At 40.8% G+C, this 22,731-nt stretch overlaps 1 protein-coding gene across 1 annotated transcript in view; it reads right to left on the bottom strand.

The window, feature by feature from the left end:
• LOC147318541 (neuroendocrine convertase 1-like) overlaps nt 1-22,731 on the bottom strand; it is a 111,262-nt gene that overhangs the window by 76,722 nt on the left and 11,809 nt on the right. Inside the window, exons 2-3 of the mRNA XM_086310150.1 lie at nt 22,283-22,386; nt 17,105-17,207 (exon numbers count right to left, since the gene is read on the bottom strand). Coding sequence (XP_086166276.1) covers nt 17,105-17,207; nt 22,283-22,386 — 207 coding nt within the window. The remainder of the gene's footprint in view (nt 1-17,104; nt 17,208-22,282; nt 22,387-22,731) is intronic.

Genomic DNA, 22,731 nt, shown 5'->3' with positions numbered 1-22,731 from the left:
GTTTCCATCTCCTAAGTGCTTATGAATAAGCACACACACACACATCCGCATGCATACACATGCCAACCTACACACATCGTATGACAAATGCAGTATAGGGCCAGTTACACAGCCCAGTGGTTAGATGTAATGTTGGAGCAGATCTGTTATATCTATACGCTTCCCTGGCTCCAGCATTTACTGAAGCCATCAGCGAAACAACATTCCATATATCTTTGACAGAGAGGGGAACAATAGTATTTACACCAATTTAGCCCTGGGAGGGGGAGATTTCCAGTTAATGGGCAACTTTTTCCCCCCCTCCGCTTTCTCTTCTTTTAACATTTTCAAAATGGCCACCCTTCAGGAGGACAGATGAGACATGCACTAAGGCTGCGACTCACATGCTAATAAACTCCATTAGAAAACATGTAAATAATAAAAAAAAAACACACACACACACACACACATCAGCAACAAAATAAAATGCTTCACAAAATAATCTGGTGCCTGTAACACTGCACTCCATGACAGGTAATTGCGCTATAAGCTGGTAAATAAGATACAAAATACACCTCTTAATAAAGATGACTAGCAAACGCACAGGCAGGAGAAGTGAAAAGCATAATTTCATGCTTTTTATGAATAAATATTTTACTAGTATTGTTTTCTCTCTTCTTTTGCTATGAGTTGTGTCCATGTCAGCATGCAAGCTTCAATCTACTCATAGTGTTTACCCAGCATGGTCTTGCTGCGTTGTGGCAGCCTGGGAATGGCTAGCATGATAAGGTTAAATGTCACCAGTCACCAAGGGGCCAGTGAAGGGTTAGCTGTGGTGCAGGTTCAGGTTTGGGCTAGCAGCAAAAGGTCAGAGAGGTCAGATCAGGTCAAAGAAAGGACAAGCTGTCCACTGGGGTTAGTAAAAGGTGACAAGAAAATTTGGCTGTGCAGTTTTACTTAATGCAGTTTTAAGAAAACACTACAAAAAAAAAAGCCAACAAGAATTTAAAGTAAGAGATTTTTAATATAAGAATTTGTCAGTATTGGGTGTTCTTATTATTCTTTCTTAAAGATGTTTGAGTTGTGTCACAGAACTAATCATAAAATACACTCTATATTTTATCATATAGTCTACTCAAATGTTTTATTCTGTATTAGCAGAATTAACCTGAACTTTTTTTTAACATCATCAGATTTTTTCTCACATCCTTATTTCTTAATATTACTTAAACCTCTCACCTGTCACTTCAAACTACAGTGATGTAAAATGGAAGACAACAAATAGTATAATCCTGTCATTTTTTTAAGTTATTTGGTGGTTTGATGAATAAGATATTGTGGAGCATTTAGTTGCAATATCAAGTGAATTATTGCACACGATGCCCGGTCTGTTAGCTTCCCGATTCCTTTTAATGGTTATATGGTAAGTGGCCTGTATTTGTATAGCACTTTACTTAGTCCCTAAGGACCCCAAAGCGCTTTACACTACATTCAGTCATTCACACACTGGTGATGGCAAGCTACATTGTAGCCACAGCGGCCCTGGGGCGCACTGACAGAGGCGAGGCTGCCGGACACTGGCGCCACCAGGCCCTCTGACCACCACCAGTAGGCAACGGGTGAAGTGTCTTGCCTAAGGACACAACGACCAAGACTTTCCGAGCCAAGCTCGAACTGGCAACCTTTCCGATTACAAGACGAACTGCCAACTCTTGAGCCACGATATATGAGCTCTCCTTACATGCCCACAGTGACTGCTGGCTAAAATGCTTTCAACATATGAACCAGAAAATTCTTTCAGGTCAAGTAGAATAGAAGAATAGAATAATCCTTTAATTGTCCCACAAGGGGAAATTTGGTTGTATCAGAAGCAAAAAAAAAAAAAAAAAAGAACATTACAGCAAAAAGTACATTACTGTGTTAGGCTACGTCCCCACATACACGGGCATTTTTAAAAATGCAGCTTTTTCTATGTGTTTGGGCCATTCATCCACACATAAAGGGCATTTTGGGTCACTAAAAATGGAGATTTTAAAAAACTCCTGCCAGGGTGGAGATTTTCAAAAACTCAGATTTTGCGTTTAGGTGTGGACGGTGAAAACGGAGATTTAGTGACGCAACCCAGGCACCGCCTACAACTGCAAAGCTCTCCAGCGAGTAGTGCGGTGCTCTGAACGGATAATTGGAGGTGAGCTTCCCTCCCTCCAAGACATCTACAGGAAGCGGTGCCTGAGGAAAGCGGGGAGGATCATCAAGGACTCCAGTCACCCCAGCCATAAACTGTTCAGACTGCTTCCATCAGGAAGGAGGTTCTGCAGCATCCGGTCCCGTACCAGCAGACTGAGAGACAGCTTTTTCCATCAGGCCATCAGACTGCTGAACACGTCATAGACACCTCAGCTTCACTACTGGAACTTCAACATTATGCACTCCACACTGTATATAAATGCCACTTGTTTTGCACATATTCAACTCTGTATATTTTACATATTTTATTATTATTATTATTATTATTATTTTTTTTTACTATTTAATTTGTAAAAATGTGTATACACACACACACACACACACACACACACACACACACGTAGGAAAATATTTAGTATACACATCCAGAAATGCATACACTATTATATATTGTACATATATTTATTAGTTTCAGGTTGGCCATTCTTGTATTTTGCTCGTTTGTGTTGTTGTGTTTGCACATCTCTGTTGCTTGTGGGGCTCGCACACAAGAATTTCACTCGCATGTGCTGTGCCAGTGTGCCTGCACATGTGATGTGACAATAAAAAGTGATTTGATTTGATTTGATTTGATTTGAAACCTCGTTTACTCTTTCCATCACAGGCTTCTAGACTTCTGATTGGCCAACATTTCTACACAGTTAAGATTTGGCATGTTCCTGACAGCGTTTGACTTCGATCTTGACATTTACATGTGAACTGAAATGTTTTTTCAAAACTGCACATGTGGACAGGATTTTTTTTAAAAAGACGAAAACGGAAAATCTCAGTTTTCAAAAACACCCAAAACACACCTAAAACTGGTTATTAAAAATTGTTTTCTTTTTTCTTTCACGGCATGTTTATCATATGCATTTTATCATTTAGGCATGCAGACATGGTCAAGACAAACTGCAGATGTTCAAACTGAGCATCACAATAGGGAAGAAAGGTGATTTAAGTGACTTTGAATATGGTGTGGTTATTATTGTCAGGTTGGCTGGCCTGAACATTTCAGAAACTGCTGATTTACTGGGATTTTCCACACAGTCAGGTCCAGGATTTACAAAGAAAGGCCCCCAAATAAAGAAGATGTCAGCTGATTCCAGAGGTCAGAGGAGAATGGGAAGACTGCATCAACCTGGCAGGAAGGCAACAGTAACTCCAATAATTCCTAACGTAAAAGACCAGACTGGGCTTCACTTCTGTCAGCGATGAAAAAGGAGCTCACCTGTAAAGTACCTGCTCTGCACACCTATATAAAGTGTATACAGTATATTTCAGTAGCAAGTACCCAATAAAATAAATATATCCCTTAGTCTGATCAAAACGAAGCACAGCTGAAAATGACTGAAATATCATTGGTTATGAATGGTGGCCACATTATGTATAAAGCATATGAAATAATTATCTAATTAAAACACTGGATGTAATGTTAAGAGATCACTAATGTCATTACTGTACCAGTCATTCTTATAACTGTGAGGCATTGCATTGTTAAATGAGTTTTTTTAAGTGACTTGAGAGAGCATCAACTGCAGCTGAAAACAGGGATGTTTTCTTTTTCTTCATAAACCTTCACAGCACTTCACAAACTGCCTATATTTCACTGAAGAAATAAAAGAAACAAAATAATGGCCAACAGCCCTCTGTAGACCTTTATCCTCCTCCCATTTTAGCCCCTTTTAAACACAGAAATGACCCACAGAACACTTCGAAGTGCTGTATCAATGCCTGACTGACAGCTCTACCTCCCTCTGGCCAGCCTACACAACACAGACTTACAATGAAGCCAGAGAAACAGAGAACTGTCAATCACAGGAAAGCCATCCATTGGGCAATATATATGATCATCTGCTAGAATCAAGTTCACCAGGGGTGTGGGCAAGTATACATCGACTCACCCACACACACACACACACACACACACACACACACACACACACACACGGGTACATACTGTAAATAACTGCACACATTACCCCTAAAATATCATAGACAGGTTCATGCACATGAACTAGCATGCACACATTCACATGCAAAATGCACATAAGCACGCACACATATCCCTTACAGAGTGCAGAAGTCATCAGGGACCTGTAAAGCATTACCCTCTGTGTGACTCGAGCCACTCCAGAAATAGCCTCTGTAATGTATTCTTACCGCCGCCGTCTCTTTTGCACAATAGTGCCCTTAATAACACACTCCATTTCTGTTGGCATAAATAAGGGCTCCATTTCCATCTTATTTCATGCAAATGAGAGCGACGGCGCCCAAACAGGTAGTGGGAGTACTGTGTGAGTGGAGTGTAGAAGTGTGTAGTCGCTGAGTGTAGTGGCATGATTGGGGACGAGCGAATTCAAATGAGCGTTGGAGAGACCCCACGATGTGCCAACGACTCCCACGCCAGCCTGCCAACGGCGTGACAGACAACGTCACTTAGTCACTTATGGGCCCCGCCGCCTGCACATGGTGCCATTACAGGGGCCAACGCAAAAACCAATATTTATCCAGGCAAATGGTTCTCTCTCTAGAGAGAGATTATTGATGCAGACATGAAAGCTGCGCTCCAGTAGTAGGCGCTGGTGCAGCTCGATAACATGTTATGTCATTTGCTGAGTCCGCGGGGTTTTCAGCATTTGAAGAGCAACGATTGCAAGATACAGCAAGCGGCCACGCTGCTTCACACTATTGATTCTATGTGTGATTCTATATATTCTATGTCTATATTCCATGTGCAAAGGTAAAAAGCCATTACAGTTACATTAACGGCTCATTACGACTCAAATGACTAAAAGTTTGAGAAAAATACAACGTTTTAAAAAGGTAAACCTGCCTATATAAACGCTAACATTTGCATATACCTACCACTACACACTTAAAACTGTGGTGAACCTCTAGTGGTGTTAATTTCCAACATCTCCAAACCAATTTTGTTTGGTGTTAAATGATCACACTTCAGATTAAATACTGTTATTGACTATATCCTTAAAATCTGCCAGTCAGTAGCATAATTCAGTAGCTAATAGTTAACTTATACAACACAGTTGTGCAGTGTTTACAGTAAGAAGAACACTTTTTTCTGTCTGCATGTTCTCTATGTGGTGTAGTTTATTCCCACAATCCCGACACATGTAGGTTAGATTGCCAGGCAGGTCAAAATTTCAGGTGGGTATGGCTGTGTGTGAATGTTCCTCTGTCTCTATACATTAGCGCCCTGATTGGTGCAAACTACATCTTGCCTGGGGTCATGTGGCACAGACTAAGGTCAACTGGCAACATGACAGTGATATAGTACAGATAAAGAAGGAATAAAAAGATGGGTATATACAACACACTCATATCCTGCTTAGTCTTTGTCATTATAGTCATTTGTCATAACTAATGAAAATTGGCTTTTTATTTCCCTTTCAAATAAAGTTAGAAGGCCTAGCCATGGAGCAAAACTGAATAGACTAAACTGAATCCTGTGTATTGGAAAAATAAAGCTAAGTCAGAAATGCCAAAATCTGCAATTCCTCAAACTGCCTCTGGAGACTGGCTCATGTTTACAGCTTTATACAAAAATAAATAAACAATAATAATAAATAAGCTGTTGTGATCCAAATAATACGGTCTGCTGTGTGGTGCAGAACCTCTTATTTAAACAAGGCCACTTGTGGCTCCATTTTGTTGACCAAAATGTAAATGTTGAGGCTTCAAAATGTAGTGCACAACCAGTGGGTAACATCACAGTGGCTGCATCCATCTTTTATATACAGTCTATGGTTAAGACAATTTTATTTGTCAGCTGCTGCAGGTGCATAGTGCAGTGGGAACAGTTTAGAATTTCAAATTGCACAAATGTGCAATTTGTGCAATTTAAATTTGAATTTCACCTTACGTCAAACTTATGACCAATATTTGTTCTAAAAACAGGGAGTTTTGTTCATGAATAAGGGGGTAAAATCTTAGGGTGAACAAAACTGATCGCTGCCTTACTTGCTTGGACACTGCACCACATATACACTACAGTGCATGACCTAAGATACTGCAACCAAAATCATGTTTTTTCTTCTCTAGTGCCAGCAGCAATGCCAGCGGCAGCAGCTGGTTATTGATGATGCTGATTATTTGTGATAATTCACTCAAACTCCCTTGTGAGTCCAGTTAAAGTCATCCACCGATATTTGCTGCCAATCAGATCGACTCAAGGTTATTTCACAACCCAAAAACTTATGTGACTGTGTGACACATTTGTGATCTCAGAAAATCAAACCAAAACCTTATTTCATTTTTTTAAGAAGTACAAAAAACAGCCCAAAATGCCAGCGGCATTGCCTATAGCAACAACTGATTCCTAAAGAAGGCTGTGTTGCATCGACTTTTGTTACGTCATACTAAGCTACAGAAGGACTTTGTGGAGGACATACTGATGTGAAGTGCTGTAAACCTTAAATTTCCCATTTTCTAATAGAGTTTCTCTGCATCTTTCTGGCCTTTACTTTCCTGCTTCCCAGTAATAACTCATCAGTCGAGCAGTGTAGGCGGCTTTCTGACAGCTTTTTCCTTGGGCTTTATTTTCGCTGATGAAGTTTGAGTTTCTCTACTTTTTCTATCACAGTCTCTGGAGTTTTAAACACAACCACATTAGAAGACATGCAGACATCACTTCCTGTGCAAAAGAAACACCCATCATCAGATGATTGGTCTCAGTCATTAGAATGTCATATCACCTTAGTGAAATAAGAGAATCAACTGTAAGTGTATATTCTGCTTCATACTTTGTGGAACCAAAGGTGATCGTGATTACATAACCTGTTTTGGAAACTCAGTCCAAAGAAGCAGTTGGTAAAATCAGAGGGCGCAGAAGGTGGAGCTGGAGAGGAGAAAAGGTTTACAAGAGTCGCTGGTGGCCGGATAAAACAGTTCCACACTCGCTTCAAGGAAAGGTTAATGTCTCTTTCTCAATTTCTTCATCGCTCCCTCCCTTGCTTTCCCAGCTGAGGTCTGTGTGACTTACAGCAGGTCCAGACTGCATTAGATTAAATCATAAATTACTCACCCACCCCCCATATCTACATCCCCCCCACCCCACTCCCTATCTCACTCTTTCCCCTTTCTATCCTCTCCCTATCTCAATCTCACTCTCCCTTTATTCTCCTATATTCCATTCCCCATGTATTTCGCCTGCTCCCCCACTATTATTTCTCCCCAGCTCTAATCATTATTTTCTTTTCTTCACCCCTTTCATTTCTCTCACACTCCCTGTACTCTACAATACAAATGCTGTTCTGTTAGAAGGCTGCTACGCTGACTTTTGGACAGTAAGGCATGTGAGTGAATGTTTGCTAGAACCCCTTCTGCAGATTGGTATTTGCTCCCTTTGATCATCTATATTTTATCAAATATCTGATGAGTTTAATTTAATATAACTGGTCGCATCTCCAGTTAAATCTGCTCTCAAACCATATAGAAGCAATATCAACTGGTAGTCATATACTGTGGATATGGCAGCTGGCCGTGGTGTGCTTTATATGTGTTCACAGAGACAGGTAACAAAACAGACTAGGCTATTCTATTCATTTCTTCCTTCTCATCTGTGGTGTTCATGCACGCAGAGAATAACATTGCGTTCTGGTGCCCTTACTTCACCATCTAGGCAGTGCGAGAGAATGGCACAAACTGCATTTCGCACAGTAAAACAAATGTGCAACAATCACTCATTCAATATGTAAGAAGGAGAGGACAGGTGAGGAAGATGAGCAGTTGTTTTGAAAGGTAAGAACTGCTCAGGAAGGGGCATTTGATTACCTGGAAAGTTGTCACTTTATTAGTTACATCTTGGACCTCTTTTTTTCCCTTCAGAACTTCCTTAAATCTTACAGATCTAAGCACCTATCAGAGAGAGGTCTGCACTCACATAATAGTGCCACGCACTTGCTACAGATTTGCCGTCTGCACACTCAAGATGTGACTCTCCCGTTTCTAGCACTTCCTATAGAGGCTGTACTGGACTGAGATCTGGTGACTGTGGAGGCCGTTTGAGTACAGTGAACTCACTGCCATGTTCAAAGATAAACTTTAACGTGATTTGAGCTCTTTGATATGGCCCTTCATCCTGCTGAAAGCAGCCATCAGAAGGTGGTTACACTGTGGTCACAAAGGAATAGAAACAGTCAGCAACAAAAGAAATTCAGGTAGGCTCTAGTTTTTAAACAATGCTCAGGTGGTGCTAACAGACCAAATGTGTGTCAAGAAAATATCCCCCCAACATCAGGTTCTCAAGTTCACCATATTCTTACAATACCATTCAAGCAGAAATAGAGATACATCATGCCAGGCAATGTTTTTCCAATCTTTTATTGTCCAGTTTTAGTGAGCCATGTGAACTGTAGCCTCGGTTTCCTATTCTGAGGGGACAGGAGTGTTACCTGGTGTGATCTTCAGCTTCTGTAACCCATCTGCTTCAAGGTTCAAGATCCTGCTTGTTCAGAGATGTTATTCCATGCAATACGGATGCAACAAGTGGTTATTTGAGTTACTGTTGCCTTCCTATCAGCTCAAAGCAGTCTGGCTATTCTCCTCTTAAGTACTCAACAAGGCATTTTCACCCAGAGAACTGCTGCTCACTGGATAGTTTCTCTTTTTGGACCATTCTCTGTAAACCCTAGACATGGTTTTGTGGGAAAATCTCAGCAGTTTCACGAGTTTCTGAAATAAAGCCCCGGCATCAACAACCATGTCGATGAAAAGTCACTTAAATCACCTTCATTCTTCATTCGGATTCTCAGTTTGAACTTCAGCAGTTTGTCTCTACCTTGTCTGCAGGCCTAAATGCACTGCTTGCTGCCATGTCATTGGCTGATTAGATATTTTGGTCAACTAACAGGGTTTACCTAATAAAGTCTCTTGTCGTTGTATTTGAATTGGTGCACGGTAGACTGTGGCATCCATCGTTTCAGATTATTACAAAGAAAGGTATCGTGAATTTTACCTTAAGCTGGTGATGTTCTTTAGCACTTGTCAAATTCTGACGAGTAAACCTCAGAGCCAGTAGCCAGGCCGTCAAAGAAAGCAAATCTACTGAACTCATAGCATGGGTTAATTTAGCTGATATTTTAAAACTTTGTCCCAGCTGCATGGCCACCTACATCTAAGGTTTCCCCCACCTGCTAAATCCCACTTTAACCCCTCATAATTACTATATCATCACATGCATACTCATCAGTGGAATCACAACTATCTCATATCTATCGTCTGAAATACCACCTGATACATCAACTATAATAGCTGAATTATACTAAAACTGTAGTTTATTTTTTTACTTTTACTTAGTGTTCTTATTTTTTTTACAAATAAAATGTTTTAGTTTCAGGTTTCTTCCTTATTTCCTTTGTAGTGCACACAATAACATTACATCGAGTTATGATGACTGAGACCTCTGTAAAGGTCTACACATTGTCTGATATTGTTTATGAACTTAGAGAAATAGACGCATGTTAGGGGCTTAACAGAACTTTTGTGGGATAAGAACATGGTTAAAGGGAAAAAAAAGAAAACAGAACTGCCCCTCCATTCAACCCCCACACATCTTGCGCTGCTGCTCCGCTGGAGAAAAAGAGGAATAAAATAGAGTGACCCTGCCACTAGCAGTTCTCTTTTACCCCCACTGCTCTCTTCTTCCTCCCCCTTGCCGTGTGAAATCAAATTTCCATGTGGCTCCCGTATCTGTTGCACAGCGAGGTGATTTATCAGGGATGCAAAGAGCATGCAGAAACAATCTTTATTACATCCATTTCCTGCTTGTCAGCCGGGATCATGTTGGCTGTTCATTAAAGGCGCGGCGCAGGTGAGGAGAATGCATCCCGATGCCTTGATAGATTGTCTGCTCCCCTGTGGTGACAGCAGCTGGATGGATTGAACAGTGGGGGGCGAGCGGGGAGGAAAAAAAGAGCTGACTCTGTCGCTCCCCCTGTCAGACACACACACCGGCCAGTGTCATTTCTACCAAACTGCCCTACAGACACACATGCACAAACAGGCTTATGACACTCTCTGGAGTTAAGCCAGGAGTGTGCCTTAATGCATGAGTGCATGACCACAAGCATACAAGTATTTATGGACAGTGATGCAAAGACACTGAGACACAAATTGTAAAATTGAAGTTTTCCTTATTATAGAGCACAATCTTTGGCCCTCTGTGTTGAAAACATGGGCTGAAGAACAGCTCATCAGGGAGACGTTTACCCTAAAGAAAAAAAAACAACCTGTAAAAAGACAGTTAATTATACCTTTCAACAGCGTAGTCACAGCTGTTCAAAGCTTAATATATATTAATATATATTAATTTTAAAATAAATATGCTCGCACAGGTAGTTCTGTGTTGCTTGGCAACTGCTTTGTTTAAATACTTTGAGGACTTTGTTGCTTAGTGTTAAGATAATTATCTTGTACACGGCACTGGGTGCATCTGTAATAGCTGGCACACAGTGAATAGGGCAATTATGTTAGGTTCATTTACACTGTAACAAATACATGCAAATACTAAGAAATATGTTGGAAATATGGCAAAAGTACAAACTTGATATGTGATGAATTTACCACATACAGACCTGTTGATCACCAAGTATTATCAATCTCATGTAAAAAGAATACTCGTATAATATTTGTTTAACAGAACCTGTTAAGTCTGGCAGCTAGGAACGGCCCAGTGATGGACTTGGTGGGGTGATGGTGGTTAGGAGGAGAGCTTAACATAGCACTTTTGTAACACACTAGCCTACTGCTATAACACATACTGTACAGCACAGACTTATACTGACAGCAGCGCTCTGAGATATAGTTAACTTTGATCATATTTATTGTAACATTTGTGGCTTTATAGTAGCTAAGTAACTAAAGATAACAATGTTAGCTCATAGCATTAAACTGGATGTTTTTGACTTTTACTATTAAGTCTTTATAGTTCTGAATATTCCTTTTTACATGTATAAAGGTGTCTAAGGAAAGGTTTTAAGGCCCACCAAAACTATGGCAAAAGCCCTATTTATATTTTAGATTATGAAAAATGGTCTACAGCACACAAAATTCAAAGCATATTCAATTGCACAGTTCAGTGACCTACTGTATGTCAGTAGATTGCAGATTGCAGTCAACTGAATTCTGCTTTGTTACCTTTCCCGATCCAAGCACGTGATCTTCGCTACATTGGCCACTGTAGGCCAAACTTATCCACGCATTTATTACATCCAGATTGGACTACTGTAACTCCCTCTACTCGGGCCTCCAACACTCCTCTCTTTGCCGGCTCCAGTTAATTCAAAATGCAGCTGCGCGTCTTTTAACAGGTACGAGAATTCATGAACACATAACTCCAATTTTAGCCAAATTACATTGGCTCCCTGTTAAATATCGTATAGATTTTAAAATTCTTTTGTTCACTTTTAATATTTTGAATAATTTAGCGCCCAGTTATCTTTCTGATTTACTCCATTCATACAATCCCAACAGAGCACTTAGATCGTCCAACCACAGGCTCCTAGCACAACCTAGGTCTCGAATGAAGTCGAGAGGCGACCGGGCCTTTGCATCCGTGGCACCCAGACTCTGGAATAACCTCCCAGTTCATATTCGCACTGCCGAGTCTATCCTGTCTTTTAAATGACGTCTTAAAACATATTTTTTTACTTTGGCTTTTGATTCTGTCTAGTTGGCTGTTTTAGCTTGTTGCGTTGTTACCTATTGTTTGTTGTCCTCTTTTATTGTTTGTTTTAACTGTCTCATGTTTTTATTGACTGTGAAGCACTGTGGTCAACACTGTTGTTTTAATATGTTCTCACATGTTCTCACTTTGTAAGGTTAATTGTTGAGGATATCCCAAACTTTTCTATCAGTTAGCTGCTGTTTTTGCTGCTGTTAGCCACAGTTAGTGAAAGTTTTTTTGAAGTCTCCAGCCACATAAATAAAAACTGATTATGTGGAACAGCGATGTCCATTTCTACTACTATAGTCAAAAACTAACATCCAGTCCTTTAAGTGACCTCAAAAAGTACTTGTTGTACCTTTGAGTAATATATAACATGAACAGACAGCAATTCAATAGTACTCACACTGTGTGACTTTACAATGTCAATCAGACACAAAACACAGCCCTGCCTCTTAGAATGGCTACGTAAGCCTTCATAATCAGCCATAAAATCTTTTATCACACCTCCTACATCACCTGATAAATACATACAGAATGACAACATAATTAAAGCTCTGCATCTATATGAAGCTTGCATTAACTCCTCGGGGTACAATTTTTTGCGGTGGAACTATAAATTTCTACCTTTATCTTACAGCAGTTTCTTCTGAAAACATGAAAAAGAAGAAGAAATCACACAATGTCTCCATCCGCTCCAGAGGGCAGTTATGCTCAAATTAATGTTTACAGAAGAAGAAAGTATACTCAAAAGGTTTTCTTTTCTTTCTATGCTCTTCACACATCAATGTGGCAAGAAACAGTCCTATATTCAGTCTTCTTTTTCTAAATTCTCGTTGTTTTCTTTCTTCCCCCATTCATTCATTCATTGCTCTATCTCCATCTCCTAGTCTAACTTGTGTCCTGTGTCTCCTTGTGTACCAATGACATGTAATGACAATGGCGTAAGCACCGATCGATAGGAGTCTGCTTTTGGACTCCTTGGCCACGGGGGACAGAGGCCAGCGTTGATAGCTGGGTGACAGGGACATTGTAGTAGAGTGGCGGGACAAGGTGGGTGGGGGGTGGATGTAATTTCTCTGATGAATCTTCATCCTTATCCCACTCACCGGTCATAATGCGTTGATGACAGGCTAATGAGCGCTGCTTATGTTGAAGTGCACACTCTGTGACAGCTGTCTTTTATTCCTGCTATAAAAGTGTCCAAGAGCCTCATTTCTCAAACTATAAAGCCCTGTTTATGTGAACTTTGAGGACATGTCCATACAAACCAGATAGCTAGTGTTTACCAGAGATGTATACTTACACCTTTAGTCTATAAAAAAGGAAAAATATCCCACCTATTTTACACTGTTGTGCATGTACAACCTGTATGTTTATGTACATATGGTCAACTCATCCATCTGAAGTTTCCAGTAGCTTTAATGTAGAGTACTGTTGTAGACACATGTAGTAAGGAAGTGATAAACATGAACAACATGGCAAACAACGGGTCTAAAATGTTGATCTCTGTAGAATGAAAAGTTGTCTCATGCTGATGTTAAACTGCTCACAGTATGGTAGTTTGATAGTTGTTTTTTTAAGATCCGTTGTATAATATCAAAACTTTCAAAACAGTTTTGGGTTTTTTTGTATTAAAACCAGAGAAAACAAACTGTTTTATCCAATCTCTTCAGAACTTGTTTGGGGACAAAAATAACTACATTAAATGTTGATGAGAAAATGACTCTTCTTCTCATATGATTTATTAGGTTGGGAAATATTTTTCTAATGAGTTTATGATATTGATTGCTATTTTCAACTCTTCTTCAATAAAGCATCATATTCCTGCTGTGAATGGTGGTCTCATTTAGAGTCAAATAAGCATTAAGTCATAGTAGGATTTAGAATTTGACTACCTTTTGATTGGCATATCACTACTGCATGGTATCCAGCACCACTGTACCTAAAGTAACTGGGATTGGTGTTAAACATGTGGCACAGTTTTCCAACAAAATTTTCCCAGAGCAAGTGATTTTCAACATAGCATTTCTAAAAATATTAGTTTTCTTTAGAAAGCATGAATTCTTTCTATTTGCACGAAAGAACAGAATTATTTCAGCAAAAAAATAAATAAAAAAAAACAACTACCACAGTCAGTGTTATTAGCCCCTCGAGAAACGGACCTTTTTGTTGAGCTCTGACACAAACCACTGTTGTGCAATGATGTTCTTTTACTCTGTTATACTCAAAGCTTGTGAAATCAAGTTAAAACTGAGGGATATCTTCCAATTTATACACAGAATAAAAATGCCGAAAACAGGAGACATTCGTTTAGAGGAAAAGAATTGTTGATGCTCACAAAGCAGGAGATGGATATACGAAGTTATCACAGCATTTCCAAGTTTCAAGAACTGGAGTGAGATGTATCATCAAGAAATTCAGAAAAAGCCACACAGTACGGAAGCAAAATACTTCAAAGACTCTGTAAAGCAAACTAGTGAGAGATGTGTCTAAAGACCCCAGAACAACAGTCAAGACTGAAGTACGCTAAGGGCAACCTGGAGAAGGATTATGCTTACTGGAAGTGCGTCCTTTGGTCGGATGAGACAAAACTAGTGCTCTTTGGACACAAACCAGACATGTTGCTTTTATTTGGAGAAAGAAGGAAGAGACACACAACTCAAAGAACATTGTTCACAGTGAAACATGGTGGTGGGTGTATTATGCTGTAGGGATGCTCCTGGAACTGGGAATCTCATCAGGGTGGAAGGAACCACCAACAAGGATGCATGAAGATTTGAAAAGAAAACTGAGTCTGGATGGTCGCTTTGTCTTCCAACATGACAAATGTTTGAAGACTTAACATATGTCACTTCTGGTAAAGAACTACCTCCAGTGAAAATTATTGACTGACCTCCTCAAACCCCTGACTTGAATCCCAATGAAAATCTGTTAGTTGAACTGAAGATCAAAGTTTATGACAGAAGACCATTCAAATCTGAAAGAAGGGTTTTCAAAGAAAAATAAACTTAGGATGTTTGGAAAAGTGTGTAAAGAATTCCTTGCTCTGTCTAACAGCACTTGGGAAATATACATATATTTTTTTTTTAAAGTTTCATAGGGGGAGCTAATAGTTCTCTCCTCATCTGTAAGTAGTATTTGATTCAAGGCTGTTTAACTAATTCCACCATGAATAACGGATGCTTCTTGCTAACCACGTGAGGCAGTGTAAGCATTAGCTGATGAGCACAACCTCTCTTCTCAGCATCAGTTAAGTACTTTGAAATTAATAATAGGTAAATGTTACATAGGTTCACAATCCTGCATTGTACAATACAGTCACAACCTTGTAGGTCACTTTGCATCTTCACAGATTCAATGTGTTGCACTCAAAGGTGTGCATACACAAAGTTGAGAAATAAGGGTCTTTATTATTTTATAGCTTTTCAACGATCACCCACTGTTCATGAAGCTATAAAAGCAAGTTGATGAAACTATAACTAATGCTGCCATGCACAGAGAACAGTAAAGGGTATAGTCCATGCAAACAAAGGGAAGCATATGAATGAAGGTGGCACTATGAATGTGATTCAACAGTTTTAGAAAACAAGTCTCAGATTGCCAATTACATCTAAAACAGAAGGACTGAACTGAAGGATGGCTATGGAGGAGGAGAACAGTGGAGGAGGGGGTGGTAGGGTGCTTTCACTCAAAGAAAATAATTTATTTCATTGTGATATTAAAATCAATGACATCGATTGAAAGGTGGCTAAAGGTGAGCGTGTACATGATCCTTTAGCTGTGAGAGGCAAAATGTCCAAAAGGGAGGGAAAGAAAGAGAGATGAGGAAAAGGAGGAGTAGAAGAAGAAGAAGAAAAAAAGGTGGCCAAAGGAAAAAGTCACCTCCTAGTTAACAAAGAGGGGAAAGGGAAGAGGAAAAGAGGAAAAAAGAAAGAAGGAAGAGAGAGAGAGGGTGGGAGGGAGAAAGGAAAAGGAGCGGGGCTCTTGCCCAGTGGAATCAATACAGAGAGGTGGAGCAGAGTACAATAGCCTCAGAGGAGAGGAGATTCAGTGGTGCAGGTCTAATACTCTCTGTCTCACACACACACACACACACACACACACACACACACACACACACACACACACACACACACACACACACACACACACACACACACACACACTCGCCCCACTCTGAATCCTTTTTGCTCTTGCTTTCTCTTGACATTTCCCTCTATATCCTTCCTCTATTTAATTTCTTTCTCCTTCTCTCTCGCTTTCTTGCTCATTCTGTAGCCACCCTCCACCTCGTGCCACCCATACCCAAACATACACACACAGACACAGTCTGTATGCAGAAGGATGCAGAAGAGAGAGAAGGCCTTCTATCCAAAGAGGCTAACCACAACACAAGCTTTTTTTCTCCTGAAACCAGACACTGAAGTCAAAAACTGACACTCCTGCATGCATGCATGCATGCATACCAGCGAATCAACACACACAGATATATTGTTTCTTAAAACCCAGTCACTTTCACACACAGAGGGCAGAGTCAGAGGCACTTGAATGCAAAAAAGAAGAAGAAAAAAAAAGGTGAAGACTTCAACACACACATACAAAACAGCACACACAACTACTCCAGCTCTATCAGCACTTGAGACTAGTGAGGCTTCAATTAGTTCTTGATGAATGAGCCCATAAGATGCCGCTCTCTCATTTCCCTTGTTGCCAGATATCCAAGCAATCAGAGAGAAATAAATTCTCATTGTGGCATGACTGAGACGAAGATGACGGTGGTAGGGCGGTGGTAGTGGTGGTAGCGGCTTGGGGGAGGAGGGCACTAACATAAATCATTCACCCTCTCCGCTCAGAGCCAGAGCTGAGCTTTGTCACACCAAACCTGACAAGCTTTTGCCGATTTAACATCTTTTGTTTTTTTGTTTTTTTTAGTGCACACTGCACACATCTTGTCGAAGTATTGCACAGAATTGTTGCATTATGCAAGTTTCTAATTGAAATATATTTTTTCAAAAATGTAAGTTTGTTTCTGGTATAATTGTGTAAAGCAAAGGCAATGCATACTCAACTGAGATAAAAGCGTTAAGAGGGTAAATACTGCAAAAGAAAAAGTGCCTTAGTTTTTAGATGTTGACTGCCAGCAAATGCAGATTTTATATATTTTATTTATAACGTGTGTGAACATGTTTGTTGCAGTAAAGTTAGACTCACCATCATCAATGATGCTGACCACGACTCCATGTCCAGTAACGTTGTTCCTCCAAACCGGCATCAAATTCAGGTCAGTCGCATCAGTGTACTCACCCTGTGCAAACTATACACACACAGACACATATATACACAATATTATTAAAATGTTAGCATCACAAAAAAAGTATAATTTCCTTTTTTCTACTTTTTTCCAAGTCTACTTGGTGGCACGCTGATATCCTCACAGAGCCTTGGTCAGTATATTTACTAGCGGACACAGTAAATATACTGTAACAATGGCATATATCAGATATCAACTGCTTTCTGTTTTTGTTCACTGCAAAAAACAGTCAGTGTGCAATAGGCTCTTAACACTGCAGGTAAAAAAAATAATAGAGACAGTGTTAGATTCTTGTCCACGGCAATCCACTGTGCCGCGGCACATAGGTGTGCCTTGAGAAATGGTCAGGTGTGCCGTGGATGATGATCTGGTTTCACCTGGTTAGTACTCTAAGCGATCGGCGTGAGTAACGTGCAGAACAATTACATTCTCTTCCACTAGAGGGCAGTACAACTACCTGCTCTAATTAAATGGGTTGCCAACTGCCATTAAAAACAGAAGAAGACGAAGAAGAAATTACAGAATAGTCATGCTGTGAGACAATGCAGCACGTAATAGCAACAGATAAATATTTGAAAAGAAAAAGTAGTCAATCTGACCTGGGTCCTGGAGAAAATTCCCACCCAGGTGAAGGCCCTAGCATGAGAAGTGGTCAGAAGAAAGCACAAAAGGTATAATGGGGAGAAACCGAGCCAATTCTACTATACCTGATGTGCAGGGAAAAATTATCAATATGCTTTTTGTGAGTTTTTTGTTTGGTGGTGTGCCGTGTGATTTTTCTAATGTGAAATATGTTCCGTGGCTCCGAAAGGTTGGGAAACACTGGTCCTACTGGATGGATGAATGGTCAAAACTTCACTGTGCATTATTATTATTACTGTACTGTATATGAATATATTACCCTCTGAATTTTTGCTACATGTGCATTAATGGAAATGTTTACTTCAGTCGCTGGGTTATGTTAACTTGTGAGGAAACATGTGCACATCCAGTGATACTTTCAGAAACCATATGTACGTTCAAAGTGCCCATAAGAAGCCCGGGGAGTTCATGGACGAGTCACATAGACAGGTCTTTCATCCTTTCACTTCAAACCACACAATCCACCCACACGCACACAAATCCACACACTGCTGTGCAGAAATCCCACCAACGTGAGGCACGAGAACCATCTTGGCAGCTCCCATGAGTCCTAATGGCCCCACACACTACACAGACACATTCCCTTGATAGCTTTAAGTGAAGCTTCAGTCTTGCATCTTCATGCAAACACATTCTCACAGGAGCACAAACCATAAAGGTAGTGCCAAAAGGTAGCGCGCAAGCTGTCTCACCAAAAATGTCAGCAGCTTCCCAAACATCCCCTGCCCACACACACAAAGCCAATCTGATATTCAAAGTGAGTTTTTCAAGAGGCTTCAACTCGGTTGTTGTTATCATGATGAAGAGAGAGAGGGAGAGAACGAGGGGGAGAAGAACACACAATGGAAAAAATGGTTACGAGGTGGTGGCAGTGGGTGGTGGTAGTTGTGGTAGGCAGGACTTGTTTGTGTGTGTCTGTGTGTTTGTGTGTGTGTGTGTGTGTGTGCTTTCATATGTGTGTGTTTTGGGGGCTGCATCTGGGGAGCAGCAATGCTTTGTTGTTTTTGTGTGAATAAAGCTGATGAATGGAGGCAGCTAGCAGGCTAACGTCCACCATAGCACGAGGACCGGCCCAGGGGAAAACGCACACACAACCAAAGGTACACCAAAATAAACTCACACACACACCTTTGTGAACTTGGATATAAGCCCACAGAGAGGCATTTTGAACACTGATTCACCCCACGCAGTCGTAGAGTGATCACCAACAACATACACACACACACACGCGCAGAATCATGATCATTCTCTGAAGCACTGAAATATACTAATCATGTGTTTCTCTAGTAAATGAACATTCTGGCACACACAAGCACAAATGCACACATGATCAAAGACATATACCCTTGGAGTTTTGGAAAGTTCATGCAACAAGAGAAAACAACAGTGGCACTTTTTCTATGCAGAAGACACACATGTAAACAGAGTGATAACATAACAATCTCTGGCTTCCCTGCCTTTATCGCAGCTGCCCCTCAGTGAAAACATACACACACTCTCTCTCATATAAACACACAGTAGGCACGCTCAAGATGCTGCGTGGATTTCAGAGGCTTTGAATGAGCTCCTCAGGAGGGGCTTGACTCAGTCTAACAAAAAGGGTACAATAGGCTCCACTTGCCTTGTGTGTGTACAGGTGGGTATAGCCCATCAGGTACAGCTTTTAGCGAACATACATGCCCGACTAGCACACACACACACACACACAAACATATATTTGTCTGGTCCTGGCAGGCTACCAACCCTGAGCAGATTACTGACCCTCAATCAATATCTACGTCCACCAGAGGCTGATTAAACACAACAGAACGAAAGCAGGAGAGCAGGGCTACTGAGCAGGAGAGAGAGGGAGGGCCAGACAGAGAGAGCAATGTCCTCAACGTTAAAGACGCCTTTCATTTTTCTTGATTAATGAGTGATTGATAATTATGTTCTATTTCTCAGTTCATGCAATCATTCCATAAAGTTAACGTTAATCCGCTTAGTGTCATACTGCATGCTCCAGCACATGAATCATACTGCGCTGCATAAACAATCTTGTCAATAACCTTCTTAAATCGAGAGAGGTGACTATGTGCAACAAAATCGTGCTTATAAGAAAAGAAACCGTCAGATTTTTTTTCCCCTCACTAGTGCTTCATATGCCCCCATCATCTCTCCTGACTTCCTCTGTTTCTGTCTTCACCTCCCTCCACCCCCATCCTGACTTTCACCCCTTCATCTTGCCCTGAGAGCTGAGGTGTCAATCATTCTGTTGCCGGTTGCTCTGGTGAATCTCTGACCCCGCCCCTCCTCCTCCTCGCGCTGCCAGATTACGCCCTCGTATGTCAGTCAAGAACGTCTGCCCTGACGATTGGACGAGCCCTGGTTGCCCTGTATTAGTAATAAACCAGACACTAATACAGGCTGTTGAATTGTTGACTACACTTTGGTAAGAGTAAAAGAATTATTAAGACCTATCAAGGAATTTATAAAGCATAAGTTACATAATGTAACCAGTTGTGTAAATGCAAACATAATCTAAAGAAAAAAAACAGGGACAGGGTTTCTCAATAAGCAGCTTTCCTATTCAGCTGTTTACTGAGCTTTAATATACTTTTTGGTATCAACCGAATGTGTCAGGAAAGGTACTCAAGGCTGTTAAGCGCATACGTTTCTGAAATAAACTGAAACTTGTGTGCTTAAACACATTTTTAAAAAATTATTAACAGCTTACGAAGAGTCATAGACATAACTGTGACAATATAATGACCAGTGTTGGTTTTTTCCCCTCAGAAAAGATTCATTCAACAAACATTTCTAAAGACAGTTCCAGAACTTTGTGTCTTAAAGTTACAGTGTCTAAAATGTTCAATGCTAGATGTCAGTAGACTGCAGATATCAATTAACTGAGGCTTTCTCGCCCCTCCCAATTCAAGTACATAAGTCTAGCTACTTTGGCTGCTGTAGGAAAAACATGTTTTAGTCAGGTCAGAAAGATCAAAAATATGAAATTTAGACTGTACCCCATAACAACCATGGCCAGCCGGCGTGTTTCTGCTATGTTTGAACCAGATTCGCTCTGGAGTTTTTCCCCATGTGTTAAAGTCCACTGTTTACCTCAGCTGTCAATGCCGGGCGAGAAACCTCCACCTTTATTTACTCCAGGAGTGGGGGAACTCCAGGCCTCAAGGGCCGGTGTAATGCAGGTTTTAGACGTGTCCTTGATCCAACACAGCTGATTTAAATGGCTAAATGACATCCTCAACATGTCTTGAAGTTCTCCAGAGGTCTGGTAACAAACTAATCATGTGATTCAGGTGTGTTGACCCAAGGTGAGATTTAAAACCTGCAGGACACCGGCCCTCAGGGCCTGGAGTTCCCCACCCCTGATTTACTTTGTAAGGGGCTGTAAAACGTTGTGGACGGACTCTAATATACAGCTCACTGAGGCAGAGAAGCTCACTTCTAAATGATGACAGCCATACTGAGGTGCGTTATTGAACATATGCTGAGCAGTCGGCAAGCGCTACTGTTTTTCGCGCTGTTAGCTACTCTTAGCCTCTTAGCCTGCTGTTAACACAAGAAATATTGTTGGACTCTGACACTTAGCAAATTAGCTCTCATACTATGTAAGAATGTAATCAAATCAGCAGGAATGTGGGATTCTCTTGAACCTTAACATTAGCTGGTTTAATGTGAGCTTATAAACAGCTGTTGTTGTTGTTTAGCCGGCTCTTGTCTGGTGTACAGAGACAGGAAGGTCATCTAATGTAGCTGACAATAACTAACTGCAACAATATTGGGAATAAATAAGTATATTTATGCACATTACAGTTTCGGAGACGAGGCTTGAGATAAGGAGGAAGAGGATGATATCATGCAAACTCTAAAATTAACTTGAAATTCTGATTGAGATGCTAATCTGTGAATTTTGACTACTTGAAATATTTTATAATAAAAGGCTATAGATGCAGCTATTAAATAATTTGTACGTTATTAAAAAATAAGATATTTTATCAAAAAATATGCCTTTTTATACCCAAGCATCCTGTCACTTTGCTCCTTTTGGTCTTCTCAAACATAGTGTACAAGTATCGTCCAAACAGGATGAACAAGACTCTGCAGAATGGATGAGCATGTCTTGTTGTTGCAGCCCAGTTGTGTGTCAGTGTTGCTCCGAGCCTCATCAATCCCTGACATCTGTCTCAGTTCAACATGGACAACCCCCTTCACCTCCTCTCTCGCTCGCTCTTTCCTCCTCCACAATCCCCCCCATCTCTCTATCGTCCGTCTCACTCTCCAGTCACACATGAAAGCCTGCCTGACTTATGCCTGTCAGAGGAACATCCTTCAACATGAAGATGAGAAAAGTCGGGGTGGGGCTTCCAGATAAGACCAATGAACACATACAAACACACACTACTACACATACACTTACACATAAATACACCCACCAGTTCCCACTGCATGGGCCAGAGAGGGTCATTGAAGGTGAGGGACTGGTCACTCTTATTCTCTTCGGGCTGCTTGTCAGTTTCAGACTCTTTCCTGTGGGGACCTGCAAGCACACACAAATATCATGTATAAACGTGTGCATGTAGTCTTTCTTTCCTTGTCCTGAACTCTGATTTCAGGACATCCCTGGTTCCCAACCAATGGCGCAAGGCCTCCCAGATCTCCTTTTTCTCCGCTGAGGTGGAATTCTACTGGCAGATTACCATATCATTAGCATATTATTAGCATCTCATTGCTGCAGAACAGCTTGGCTCGCTGTCTGCAGAAGAGCCATCAGCCCATCAAGGCCTGCACCTTTCCTTCCCTACATTTAATGTTACACCGACTGCCACTCGTTTTCACCCATGCACAACCCTCTCTCTCAGTGCTCTCTACTATCTTCTCGCTA

The sequence above is a fragment of the Aulonocara sp. 'chitande type north' Nkhata Bay genome, linkage group LG11 (genome assembly GCF_057382095.1).
Source record: "Aulonocara sp. 'chitande type north' Nkhata Bay isolate Kocher_YH1m ecotype deep benthic linkage group LG11, A_spYH_male_GT1.1, whole genome shotgun sequence".
NCBI lineage: Eukaryota > Metazoa > Chordata > Actinopteri > Cichliformes > Cichlidae > Aulonocara > Aulonocara sp. 'chitande type north' Nkhata Bay.
This window is presented reverse-complemented; position numbering and strand designations above follow the sequence as displayed.